Below are 15,810 nucleotides of genomic sequence, written 5' to 3'. Positions count from 1 at the left end.
ACGCACATACTCCGTATACTAAGAGGCACATACCCCGTATACTAAGACGCACATACTCCGTATACTAAGAGGCACATACTCCGTATACTAAGACGCACATACTCCGTGTACTAAGACGCACATACTCCGTATACTAAGACGCACATACTCCGTATACTAAGACGCACATACTCCGTATACTAAGACGCACATACTCCGTATACTAAGAGGCACATACTCTGTATACTAAGAGGCACATACTCTGTATACTAAGAGGCACATACTCCGTATACTAAGAGGCACATACTCCGTATACTAAGACGCACATACTCCGTATACTAAGACGCACATACTCCGTATAATAAGAGGCACATACTCCGTATACTAAGACGCACATACTCCGTATACTAAGACGCACATACTCCGTATACTAAGACGCACCTACTCCGTATACTAAGACGCACCTACTCCGTATACTAAGACGCACATACTCCGTATACTAAGACGCACCTACTCCGTATACTAAGACGCACATACTCCGTATACTAAGACGCACATACTCCGTATACTAAGAGGCACATACTCCGTATACTAAGAGGCACATACTCCGTATACTAAGACGCACCTACTCCGTATACTAAGACGCACCTACTCCGTATACTAAGACGCACATACTCCGTATACTAAGAGGCACATACTCCGTATACTAAGAGGCACATACTCCGTATACTAAGACGCACCTACTCCGTATACTAAGAGGCACATACTCCGTATACTAAGAGGCACATACTCCGTATACTAAGAGGCACATACTCCGTATACTAAGAGGCACATACTCCGTATACTAAGAGGCACATACTCCGTATACTAAGAGGCACATACTCCGTATACTAAGACGCACATACTCCGTATACTAAGACGCACCTACTCCGTATACTAAGACGCACATACTCCGTATAATAACACACATACTCCGTATACTAAGACGCACATACTCCGTATACTAAGACGCACATACTCCGTATACTAAGACGCACATACTCCGTATACTAAGACGCACATACTCCGTATACTAAGACGCACACACTCCGTATAATAAGACGCACACACTCCGTATACTAAGAGGCACATACTCCGTATACTAAGAGGCACATACTCCGTATACTAAGAGGCACATACTCCGTATACTAAGAGGCACATACTCCGTATACTAAGAGGCACATACTCCGTATACTAAGAGGCACATACTCCGTATACTAAGAGGCACCTACTCCGTATACTAAGACGCACCTACTCCGTATACTAAGACGCACATACTCCGTATACTAAGAGGCACATACTCCGTATACTAAGAGGCACATACTCCGTATACTAAGAGGCACATACTCCGTATACTAAGAGGCACATACTCCGTATACTAAGAGGCACATACTCCGTATACTAAGAGGCACATACTCCGTATACTAAGACGCACATACTCCGTATACTAAGACGCACATACTCCGTATACTAAGACGCACATACTCCGTATACTAAGACGCACATACTCCGTATACTAAGACGCACATACTCCGTATACTAAGACGCACATACTCCGTATACTAAGACGCACATACTCCGTATAATAAGACGCACATACTCCGTATAATAAGAGGCACATACTCCGTATACTAAGACGAACATACTCCGTATACTAAGACGCACACACTCCGTATAATAAGACGCACACACTCCGTATACTAAGAGGCACATACTCCGTATAATAAGACGCACATACTCCGTATACTAAGAGGCACATACTCCGTATACTAAGACGCACATACTCCGTATACTAAGAGGCACATACCCCGTATACTAAGACGCACATACTCCGTATACTAAGAGGCACATACTCCGTATACTAAGAGGCACATGCTCCGTATACTAAGAGGCACATGCTCCGTATACTAAGAGGCACATGCTCCGTATACTAAGAGGCACATGCTCCGTATACTAAGAGGCACATACTCCGTATACTAAGAGGCACATACTCCGTATACTAAGACGCACATACTCCGTATACTAAGACGCACATACTCCGTATACTAAGAGGCACATACTCCGTATACTAAGAGGCACATACTCCGTATACTAAGAGGCACATACTCCGTATACTAAGAGGCACATACTCCGTATACTAAGAGGCACATACTCCGTATACTAAGAGGCACATACTCCGTATACTAAGACGCACATACCCCGTATACTAAGAGGCACATACTCCGTATACTAAGAGGCACATACTCCGTATACTAAGACGCACCTACTCCGTATACTAAGAGGCACATACTCCGTATACTAAGAGGCACATACTCCGTATACTAAGAGGCACATACTCCGTATACTAAGAGGCACATACTCCGTATACTAAGAGGCACATACTCCGTATACTAAGAGGCACATACTCCGTATACTAAGAGGCACATACTCCGTATACTAAGAGGCACATACTCCGTATACTAAGAGGCACATACTCCGCACATACTCCGTATACTAAGAGGCACATACTCCGTATACTAAGACGCACATACTCCGTATACTAAGACGCACATACTCCGTATACTAAGAGGCACATACTCCGTATACTAAGAGGCACATACTCCGTATAATAAGAGGCACATACTCCGTATACTAAGACGCACATACTCCGTATACTAAGAGGCACATACTCCGTATACTAAGAGGCACATACTCCGTATACTAAGAGGCACATACTCCGTATACTAAGAGGCACATACTCCGTATACTAAGAGGCACATACTCCGTATACTAAGAGGCACATACTCCGTATACTAAGAGGCACATACTCCGTATACTAAGAGGCACATACTCCGTATACTAAGAGGCACATACTCCGTATACTAAGAGGCACACACTCCGTATACTAAGACGCACACACTCCGTATACTAAGACGCACACACTCCGTATACTAAGACGCACACACTCCGTATACTAAGACGCACACACTCCGTATACTAAGACGCACACACTCCGTATACTAAGACGCACACACTCCGTATACTAAGACGCACACACTCCGTATACTAAGACGCACACACTCCGTATACTAAGACGCACACACTCCGTATACTAAGACGCACACACTCCGTATACTAAGACGCACACACTCCGTATACTAAGACGCACATACTCCGTATACTAAGACGCACATACTCCGTATACTAAGACGCACATACTCCGTATAATAAAACGCACATACTCCGTATACTAAGAGGCACATACTCCGTATACTAAGAGGCACATACTCCGTATACTAAGAGGCACATACTCCGTATACTAAGAGGCACATACTCCGTATACTAAGAGGCACATACTCCGTATACTAAGAGGCACATACTCCGTATACTAAGAGGCACATACTCCGTATACTAAGAGGCACATACTCCGTATACTAAGAGGCACATACTCCGTATAATAAAACGCACATACTCCGTATAATAAAACGCACATACTCCGTATACTAAGAGGCACATACTCCGTATAATAAAACGCACATACTCCGTATACTAAGACGCACATACTCCGTATACTAAGAGGCACATACTCCGTATACTAAGAGGCACATACTCCGTATACTAAGAGGCATACACTCCGTATAATAAGACGCACATACTCCGTATACTAAGAGGCACATACTCCGTATAATAATACACATACTCCGTATACTAAGAGGCACACACTCCGTATAATAAGACGCACATACTCCGTATACTAAGAGGCACATACTCCGTATACTAAGACGCACATACTCCGTATACTAAGACGCACATACTCTGTATACTAAGACGCACATACTCCGTATACTAAGAGGCACACACTCCGTATAATAAGACGCACATACTCCGTATACTAAGAGGCACATACTCCGTATACTAAGAGGCACATACTCCGTATACTAAGAGGCATACACTCCGTATAATAAGACGCACATACTCCGTATACTAAGAGGCACATACTCCGTATAATAATACACATACTCCGTATACTAAGAGGCACATACTCCGTATACTAAGAGGCACATACTCCGTATACTAAGAGGCACATACTCCGTATACTAAGAGGCACATACTCCGTATACTAAGAGGCACATACTCCGTATACTAAGAGGCACATACTCCGTATACTAAGAGGCACATACTCCGTATACTAAGAGGCACATACTCCGTATACTAAGACGCACACACCCCGTATACTAAGAGGCACACACTCCGTATACAAAGACGCACATACTCCGTATAATAATACACATACTCCGTATACTAAGACGCACACACTCCGTATACAAAGACGCACATACTCCGTATAATAATACACATACTCCGTATACTAAGACGCACATACTCCGTATACTAAGACGCACATACTCCGTATACTAAGACGCACATACTCCGTATACTAAGACGCACATACTCCGTATACTAAGACGCACATACTCCGTATACTAAGACGCACATACTCCGTATACTAAGACGCACATACTCCAATAAGACGCACATACTCTGTATAATACCACACATACTCTGTATAATACCACACATACTCCGTATAATAAGACGCACATACTCCGTATAATAAGACGCACATACTCCGTATACTAAGACGCACATACTCCGTATACTAAGACGCACATACTCCGTATAATAACACACATACTCCGTATAATAAGACGCACATACTCCGTATAATAAGACGCACATACTCCGTATAATAAGACGCACATACTCCGTATACTAAGACGCACATACTCCGTATACTAAGACGCACATACTCCGTATACTAAGACGCACATACTCCGTATAATAACACACATACTCCGTATACTAAGACGCACATACTCCGTATAATAAGACGCACATACTCCGTATAATAAGACGCACATACTCCGTATAATAAGACGCACATACTCCGTATACTAAGACGCACATACTCCAATAAGACGCACATACTCTGTATAATACCACACATACTCTGTATAATACCACACATACTCCGTATAATAAGACGCACATACTCCGTATAATAAGACGCACATACTCCGTATAATAAGACGCACATACTCCGTATAATAAGACGCACATACTCCGTATAATAAGACGCACATACTCCGTATAATAATACACACATACTCCGTATAATAATACACACATACTCCGTATAATAAGACGCACATACTCCGTATAATAAGACGCACATACTCCGTATAATAAGACGCACATACTCTGTATAATAAGACGCACATACTCTGTATAATAAGATGCACATACTCCGTATACTAAGACGCACATACTCTGTATAATAACACACATACTCTGTATAATAAGACGCACATACTCTGTATAATACCACACATACTCCGTATAATAAGACGCACATACTCCGTATAATAAGACGCACATACTCCGTATAATAACACACATACTCCGTATAATAAGACGCACATACTCCGTATAATAATACACACATACTCCGTATAATAATACACACATACTCCGTATAATAAGACGCACATACTCCGTATAATAAGACGCACATACTCCGTATAATAAGATGCACATACTCTGTATAATAAGATGCACATACTCTGTATAATAAGATGCACATACTCCGTATACTAAGACGCACATACTCTGTATAATAACACACATACTCTGTATAATAAGACGCACATACTCTGTATAATACCACACATACTCCGTATAATAAGACGCACATACTCCGTATAATAAGACGCACATACTCCGTATAATAACACACATACTCCGTATAATAAGACGCACATACTCCGTATAATAATACACACATACTCCGTATAATAAGACGCACATACTCCGTATAATAAGACGCACATACTCCGTATAATAAGACGCACATACTCCGTATAATAAGATGCACATACTCTGTATAATAAGATGCACATACTCTGTATAATAAGATGCACATACTCCGTATACTAAGACGCACATACTCCGTATACTAAGACGCACATACTCTGTATAATAACACACATACTCTGTATAATAAGACGCACATACTCTGTATAATACCACACATACTCCGTATAATAATACACACACATACTCCGTATAATAATACACACATACTCCGTATAATAATACACATACTTCGTATAATAAGACGCACATACTCCGTATAATAATACACATGATGTATCACATATTCACTTATCACAAAAAATGTTTCACGTGATATTCTTTAATATTTCGCTAATTTTAATATATAAATAAAAGTTATGTTTTGGATATACATTGTTGTTTTCTTGGGATACTAACGTCATTAGGAAATAGACAACTTTATGTAAATGAGAGTGCCCCATGTAGGAATACTATTTTCTTTTTTCTTATTTGTTTATCTGGTGTGTGACCTGTATATAGTGATCAGAGTATATTTATATATATTAGTGTTCATTCTAGCACCCGCTATCTTTGAAAACCCATGCAGTTCCTCTTCCCTGCCTGGGGTGTCGCTGTCTGCTGTGGTGTTTCTAGCACAGATCTGGCTTGCATATCAGTGCTGATGTATAGACCACACTGTGCTAGAAACACTACAGCAGACAGCGACACCCCAGGCAGGGAAGAGGAACTGCATGGGTTTTCAAAGATGGCGGGTGCTAGAATGAACACTATATTTTACATGTACTCTGTGATATTTATTATTATTTGTATATTTGTTCCCAGACAAGTGAGGGTGAGACGTGTCCTGTACATATATCACTAACCACTGAGGATGGACACCGACAGGAATCACACGTCTGAGAGGATACTAAGTCTCACCCTGGAGATCATCTACCTGCTGACTGGGGAGGTGACAGTGACATCACTTATATCTATAGTAATAATACAGGGATGTGACCGGGGAGGTGACAGTGACATCACTTCTATCTATAGTAATAATACAGGGATGTGACCGGGGAGGTGACAGTGACATCACTTATATCTATAGTAATAATACAGGGACGTGACCGGGGAGGTGACAGTGACATCACTTATATCTATAGTAATAATACAGGGAGGTGACAGTGACATCACTTATATCTATAGTATTAATAAAGGGACGTGACCAGGGAGGTGACAGTGACATCACTTATATCTATAGTAATAATACAGGGATGTGACCGGGGAGGTGACATCACTTAAAAATCTATAGTAATAATACAGGGACGTGACCGGGGAGGTGACAGTGACATCACTTATATCTATAGTAATAATATTACAGGGACGTGACCAGGGAGGGGACATCACTTATATCTGTAGTAATAATACAGGGACGTGACCAGGGAGGTGACAATGCCATCTCTTATATCTATAGTAATAATACAGGGATGTGACAGGGGAGGTGACAGTGACATCACTTATATCTATAGTAATAATACAGGGACGTGACCGGGGAGGTGACAGTGACATCACTTATATTTATAGTAATAATACAGGGACATGACCGAGGAGGTGACATCACTTATATCTATAGTAATAATACAGGGAGGTGACAATGACATCACTTATATCTATAGTAATAATACAGGGACGTGACTGGGGAGGTGATAGTGACATCACTTATACTGTATCTATAGTAATAATACAGGGATGTGACCGAGGAGGTGACAGTGACATCACTTATATCTATAGTAATAATACAGGCATGTGACCGGGGAGGTGACAGTGACATCACTTATATCTATGGTAATAATACAGGGATGTGACCGGGGAGGTGACAGTGACATCACTTATATCTATAGTAATAATACAAGGACGTGACAGGGGAGATGACAGTGAAATCACTTATAGCTATAGTAATAATACAGGGATGTGACCGGGGAGGTGACAGTGACATCACTTATATCTATAGTAATAATACAGGGATGTGACCGGGGAGGTGACAGTGACATCACTTATATCTATGGTAATAATACAGGGATGTGACCGGGGAGGTGACAGTGACATCACTTATATCTATAGTAATAATACAGGGCCGTGACCGGGGAGGTGACAGTGACATCACTTATATCTATAGTAATAATACAGGGATGTGACTGGGGAGGTGACAGTGACATCACTTACAGTATATCTATAGTAATAATACAGGGACGTGACCGGGGAGGTAACAGTGACATCACTTATATCTATAGTAATAATACAGGGACGTGACCGGGGAGGTGACAGTGACATCACTTATATCTATAGTAATAATACAGGGACGTGACCGGGGAGGTGACAGTGACATCACTTATATCTATAGAAATATTACAGAGCGTGACCGGGGAGGTTACAGTGACATCACATATATCGATAGTAATAATACAGGGACGTGACCGGGGAGGTGACAGTGACATCACTTATATCTATAGTAATAATACAGGGACGTGACCGGGGAGGTGAAATTACTATAGATATAAGTGATGTCACTGTCACCTCCCCGGTCACATCCCTGTATTATTACTATAGATATAAGTGATGTCACTAATACAGGGATGTGACCAGGGAGGTGACAGTGACATCACTTATATCTATAGTAATAATACAGGGACGTGACCGGGGAGGTGACAGTGACATCACTTATATCTATAGTAATAATACAGGGACCTGACCGGGGAGGTGACAGTGACATCACTTATATCTATAGTTATATTTGATGTCTCCCTCATTACACAGGATTACACAATAGTAAAGAAGAAATCCAGCAGCCGTCCCCGTGTGTCAGGAGGACTGAGCAGGACCCAGAGCCCCATCACGGTGCCTCCACCTCACTCACTGATACATGAGAGGCACAATGACCAGAAGATCCTGGAACTCACCAACAAGATCATTCAGCTGCTGACAGGAGAGGTGACTGCTGGGAATGGGACGTTATACAGTAACACCGGGGGATGTGACCGGAGAGGTGACTGCTGGGAATGGGACGTTATACAGTAACACCGGGGGATGTGACCGGAGAGGTGACTGCCGGGAATGGGACGTTATACAGTAACACCGGGGGATGTGACCGATGGGAATGGGACGTTATACAGTAACACCGGGGGATGTGACCGGAGAGGTGCCTGCTGGGAATGGGACATTATACAGTAACACCGGGGATGTGACCGGAGAGGTGACTGCTGGGAATGGGACGTTATACAGTAACACCGGGGGATGTGACCTGAGAGGTGATTGCTTGGAATGGGACGTTATACAGTAACACCGGAGACGTGACCGGAGAGGTGACTGCTGGGAATGGGACGTTATCCAGTAACACCGGGGGATGTGACCGGAGAGGTGACTGCTGGGAATGTGACGTTATACAGTAACACTGGGGGATGTGACCGGAGAGGTGACTGCTGGGAGTGGGAGGTTATACAGTCACACCGGGGGATGTGACCGGAGAGGTGACTGCTGGGAATGGGACGTTATAGAGTAACACCGGGGGATGTGACAGGAGAGGTGACTGCTGGGAATGGGACATTATACAGTAACACCGGGGGATGTGACCGGAGAGGTGACTGCCGGGAATGGGACGTTATACAGTAACACCGGGGGATGTGACCGATGGGAATGGGACGTTATACAGTAACACCGGGGGATGTGACCGGAGAGGTGCCTGCTGGGAATGGGACATTATACAGTAACACCGGGGGATGTGACCGGAGAGGTGACTGCTGGGAATGGGACGTTATACAGTAACACCGGGGGATGTGACCTGAGAGGTGATTGCTTGGAATGGGACGTTATACAGTAACACCGGAGACGTGACCGGAGAGGTGACTGCTGGGAATGGGACGTTATCCAGTAACACCGGGGGATGTGACCGGAGAGGTGACTGCTGGGAATGTGACGTTATACAGTAACACTGGGGGATGTGACCGGAGAGGTGACTGCTGGGAGTGGGAGGTTATACAGTCACACCGGGGGATGTGACCGGAGAGGTGACTGCTGGGAATGGGACGTTATAGAGTAACACCGGGGGATGTGACAGGAGAGGTGACTGCTGGGAATGGGACATTATACAGTAACACCGGGGGATGTGACCGGAGAGGTGATTGCTTGGAATGGGACGTTATACAGTAACACCGGGGGATGTGACCGGAGAGGTGACTGCTGGGAATGTGACGTTATACAGTAACACTGGGGGATGTGACCGGAGAGGTGACTGCTGGGAATGGGACATTATACAGTAACACCAGGGGGATGTGACTGGAGAGGTGACTGCTGGGAATGGGACGTTATACAGTAACACTGGGGGATGTGACAGGAGAGGTGACTGCTGGGAATGGGACGTTATACAGTAACACCGGGGGATGTGACCGGAGAGGTGACTGCTGGGAATGGGACGTTATACAGTAACACCGGAGACGTGACCGGAGAGGTGACTGCTGGGAATGGGACATTATACAGTAACACCGGGGGATGTGACCGGAGAGGTGACTGCCGGGAATGGGACATTATACAGTAACATCGGGGGATGTGACCGTAGAGGTGACTGCTGGGAATGGGACGTTATACAGTAACACCGGGGGATGTGACCGGAGAGGTGACTGCTGGGAATGGGACGTTATACAGTAACACCGGGGGATGTGACCGGAGAGGTGATTGCTTGGAATGGGACGTTATACAGTAACACCGGGGGATGTGACCGGAGAGGTGACTGCTGGGAATGTGACGTTATACAGTAACACTGGGGGATGTGACCGGAGAGGTGACTGCTGGGAATGGGACATTATACAGTAACACCAGGGGGATGTGACTGGAGAGGTGACTGCTGGGAATGGGACGTTATACAGTAACACCGGGGGATGTGACCGGAGAGGTGACTGCTGGGAATGGGACGTTATACAGTAACACCGGAGACGTGACCAGAGGTGACTGCTGGGAATGGGACATTATACAGTAACACCGGGGGATGTGACCGGAGAGGTGACTGCCGGGAATGGGACATTATACAGTAACACCGGGGGATGTGACCGTAGAGGTGACTGCTGGGAATGGGACGTTATACAGTAACACTGGGAGATGTGACCGGAGAGGTGACTGCTGGGAATGGGACGTTATACAGTAACAGCGGGGGATGTGACCGGAGAGGTGACTGCTGGGAATGGGACGTTATACAGTAACACTGGGGGATGTGACCGGAGAGGTGACTGCTGGGAATGGGACGTTATACAGTAACACCGGGGGATGTGACCGGAGAGGTGACTGCTGGGAATGGGACATTATACAGTAACACCGGGGGATGTGACAGGAGAGGTGACTGCTGGGAATGGGACGTTATACAGTAACACCGGGGGATGTGACCGGAGAGGTGACTGCTGGTAATGGGACATTATACAGTAACACCGGGGGATGTGACAGGAGAGGTGACTGCTGGGAATGGGACGTTATACAGTAACACCGGGGGATGTGACCGGAGAGGTGGCTGCTGGGAATGGGACGTTATACAGTAACACGGGGGGATGTGACCGGAGAGGTGACTGCTGGGAATGGGACGTTATACAGTAACACCGGGGGATGTGACCGGAGAGGTGGCTGCTGGGAATGGGACGTTATACAGTAACACCGGGGGATGTGACCGGAGAGGTGTCTGCTGGGAATGGGACGTTATACAGTAACAACGGGGTATGGGACCGGAGAGGTAACTGCTGGGAATGGGACGTTATACAGTAACACCGGGGATGTGACCGGGGAGGTGACTGCTGGGAATGGGACGTTATACAGTAACACTGGGGGATGTGACCGGAGAGGTGACGGCTGGGAATGGGACGTTATACAGTAACACCGGGGGGATGTGACCGGAGAGGTGACTGCTGGGAATGGGGCGTTATACAGTAACACCGGGGGATGTGACCGGAGAGGTGACTGCTGGGAATGGGACGTTATACAGTAACACCGGGGGATGTGACCGGAGAGGTGACTGCTGGGAATGGGACATTATACAGTAACACCGGGGGGATGTGACCGGAGAGGTGACTGCTGGGAATGGGACATTATACAGTAACAACGGGGGATGTGACCGGAGAGGTGACTGCTGGGAATGGGACGTTATACAGTAACACCGGGGGGATGTGACCGGAGAGGTGACTGCTGGGAATGGGACATTATACAGTAACAACGGGGGATGTGACCGGAGAGGTGACTGCTGGGAATGTGGCGTTATACAGTAACACCGGGGGATGTGACCGGAGAGGGGACTGCTGGGAATGGGACGTTATACAGTAACACCGGGGAGATGTGACCGGAGAGGTGACTGCTGGGAATGGGACGTTATACAGTAACACCAGGGGGATGTGACCTGAGAGGTGACTGCTGGGAATGGGACATTATACAGTAACACCGGGGGATGTGACCGGAGAGGTGACTGCTGGGAATGGGACGTTATACAGTAACACCGGGGGATGTGACTGGAGAGGTGACTGCTGGGAATGGGACATTATACAGTAACACCGGGGGATGTGACCGGAGAGGTGACTGCTGGGAATGGGACGTTATACAGTAACACCGGGGGATGTGACCGGAGAGGTGACTGCTGGGAATGGGACATTATACATTAACACCGGGGAATGTGACCGGAGAGATGACTGCTGGGAATGGGACGTTATACAGTAACAACGGGGGTTGTGACTGGAGAGGTGACTGCTGGGAATGGGACATTATACAGTAACACCAGAGATGTGACCGGAGAGGTGACTGCTGGGAATGGGACGTTACACAGTAACACCGGGGGATGTGACCAGAGAGGTGACCCCTAGGAATGGGACGTTATATGGTAACACCGGGGGATGTGACCAGAGAGGTGACTGCTAGGAATGGGACGTTATACAGTAACACAGGGGAAGGTGACTGCTGGGAATGGGACGTTATACAGTAACACCGGGGGATGTGACCGGAGAGGTGACTGCTGAGATTGAGACATTATACAGTAACACCAGGGGATGTGACCGGAGAGGTGTCTGCTGGGAATGGGACGTTATACAATAACACTGGGGGATGTGACCGGAGAAGTGACCGCTGGGAATGGGACGTTATACAGTAACACCGGGGGGGATGTGACCGGAGAGGTGACTGCCGGGAATGGGACGTTATAGAGTAACACTGGGGGATGTAGTAGTAGTACGTTTATTTATAAGGCACCACAAAGTGTCCGCAGCGCCGTACATAGCAAACAAAAAAACAAATTACAAGGTAACGTACAGGGTGTGGTGATAAAATACAGCATAAATAGGGGTATAGCTGGTAGAACTAAAATCAGCATCAGTCCTGAAGTAGGTATCAAAATTGTCGAGGAGACTGAAGATGAAGTAGAGGAAGGGAAGAACAGGACAGAAGCACAGGTGAGGTAAAGAGGTAGGGTGAGTACGTGAGGAAGGAGGACCCTACTCATAAGAGTTAACATACTAAAAGGAGGTGGGTGGACAAACGAAAAAACAATAGGATAAGTAGGAACGGATGGGAACAGATGGAGGGGTAGGGTAGGCAGGATAGGAGGATCAAAAGAGGTTACTAGGAGGGATAGGCTAGTCGAAAAAAGTGGGTTTTGAGGGAGCGCTTGAAGGAGGTAAGGGAATCAGAAAGCCTGATGGGTGGCGGGAGGTTCTTCCAGTCCAGGGGGGCAGCGTGAGAGAAGTCTTGGACACGGGAGTGGGAGGAGGTGATTGGGTGAGAGGTCAGTCGGCGGCGGAGCGAAGAGGACGGGAGGGAGTGTGAAGAGAGGTAAGGAGTGGTGGAGGAGGAGAGAGCCTTGTAGGTGGTGGTGAGGAGTTTAAAGAGATCTCGGAAAGGAATGGGGAGCCAGTGAAGAGATAGACAGAGGGGGGAGGCGGAGGTAGAGCGGCGGGAGAGGAAGATGAGCCTAGCAGCAGCGTTAAGAATGGATTGGAGAGGTGCGAGGCGGGTGAGAGGTAGCCCAGAGAGAAGGATGTTGCAGTAGTCAAGGCGGGAGATGACAAGAGAGTGAATGAGAATTTTGGTCGCGTCAGTGGAGAGGAATGGTCTGATGCGTGAGATGTTGCGTAGGTGAAAGCGGCAAGACTGTGAGAGAGCACGAATGTGGGGGGTGAAAGAGAGGGAAGAGTCAATGATGACACCGAGGCAGCGCGTTTGGTCGGTGGAGGTGATCTCGGTTTCACCAATGCTGATGGAGATAGTGGGAGAAGAGGGGATGTTCGGGGGATGGAAGATTAGAAGTTCAGTTTTAGCCATGTTTAGCTTCAGGAAGCGTTGGGTCATCCAGGCTGAGATGGCCGTGAGGCATTCGGAGACCTTGGACAGGAGTGATGGGGATAGGTTGGGGGAGGAGAGATAGATTAGGGTATCATCAGCATAAAGGTGGTAATGAAAACCATAGGAGCTGATGAGGGTGCCCAGAGAGGTGGTGTAGAGGGAGAAGAGGAGAGGGCCAAGGACTGACCCTTGGGGAACACCAACTGGCTGCGGGGTAGTAGGAGAGGAGGAGCTAGGAGTGGAGACGGAGAAGGACCGATCGGAGAGGTATGAGGTGAACCAGGAGAAAACCGTGCCAGTGATGCCAAAGGAGCGGAGGGTGTTGAGCAGGAGAGGGTGGTCAACAGTGTCAAAGGCAGCCGACAGATCAAGCTGGATGAGGATAGAGAAGAGGCCTTTGGATTTAGCAGATAGTAGATCATTATTGACTTTGGTCAGGGCAGTTTTAGTGGAATGTAAAGGGCGGAACCTGGATTGGAGGGGGTCTAGAATGGAGTTAGCAGTAAGGTGGCTTAGGAGACGATTATAGGTCAGGAGCTTGGAGGCAAAAGGGAGGAGGGAGATGGGCCTGTAGTTGGATGGAGAGTTCGGGTCCAGATTTGTTTTTTTTTGAGAATTGGGGAGACAAGAGCGTGTTTGAAGGAGGAAGGGAAGATCCCAGAGGATAGGGAAATATTAAAGAGGTGAGCCAGGTGAGAGCAGACCGACGGACTGAGACGACGGATAATATTGGAGGGGATAGGATCGAGCGGGCAGGTGGAGGGAGAAGCGGATTGAAGGATAGAGTGGACATCAGCCGCAGTGGTGGAGTAAAATGAGGACAGGGATGTGACCGGAAAGGTGACTGCTGGGAATTATTATTATTATGTAAGACGTACAAGGCAATTTAGGGCAAGTACATGGTAAATGAGGACAGCTGTATCCGAGGACAGGACACTGAAGTTATCAGTAGGGTGGCAGAGGCCTAGGGTTAGGTGCTGTAGGAAGCTTTATGAAGTAAGGAATAGTCTGCGTAAAAAGCACATGAGGGCAGAGGGCCCTGCTCGACCGAGCTAAAGGGGAGCTATGTTCTAAAGGGGAGGTGGAAACAGACAGGAGTGACACTGAAGCCTGAGAATGTGAGCATGGAATGGAGGGTTAGGGGGAGAGGTGCTGGATTTCGTGAAGAAATGGAGTCTTGAAAGCCTGTTTATAATTCTGTAGAGAGGTGGAGAATTCCAGAAGTAAGGAGCACAACACCCAAAATCTTGGAGGCAGGAATGGGAGGAAGTAGCCAGTTGGCAGGAGAGGTGGGAAAGGGCTTGTGTACAGAGGTGGGTGTCCTGGAGGACAAATAGGAGTAGATTACAGCAGTCCAGTCTGGAGATAACTAGAGAGGCGGGAGGGCAGCCAGGAGAGGGCAAGAGGACAGTTAGGAAAGGGCAGAGAGGCAGGAGCCGGATGAGGGCAGAGAGGCGGGAGGGCAGCCAGTAGAGGGCAAGAGGACAGCTGGGAGAGGGCAGAGAGGCAGGAGCCGGGTGAGGGCAAAGAGGCGGGAGGGCACCATGAAAAGGGCAGAAGGGTGATAGG

General features: G+C 46.9%; 2 protein-coding genes across 2 annotated transcripts in view; both read left to right on the top strand.

Moving 5' to 3' along the window:
• The window catches only part of LOC146009797 (uncharacterized), a 928,908-nt gene that overhangs the window by 2,752 nt on the left and 910,346 nt on the right, over nucleotides 1-15,810 (top strand). Inside the window, exons 2-3 of the mRNA XM_083150264.1 lie at nucleotides 6,736-6,862; nucleotides 8,707-8,880. Coding sequence (XP_083006390.1) covers nucleotides 6,785-6,862; nucleotides 8,707-8,880 — 252 coding nt within the window. The 5' untranslated portion in view covers nucleotides 6,736-6,784. The remainder of the gene's footprint in view (nucleotides 1-6,735; nucleotides 6,863-8,706; nucleotides 8,881-15,810) is intronic.
• Nucleotides 1-15,810, top strand: part of LOC146009796 (uncharacterized) — a 562,226-nt gene that overhangs the window by 209,329 nt on the left and 337,087 nt on the right. The gene's annotated exons all lie outside the window — the stretch shown is intronic.

Source organism: Crinia signifera, chromosome 6 (genome assembly GCF_055691185.1).
Source record: "Crinia signifera chromosome 6, ASM5569118v1, whole genome shotgun sequence".
Classification (NCBI taxonomy): Eukaryota; Metazoa; Chordata; class Amphibia; order Anura; family Myobatrachidae; genus Crinia; species Crinia signifera.
This window is presented reverse-complemented; position numbering and strand designations above follow the sequence as displayed.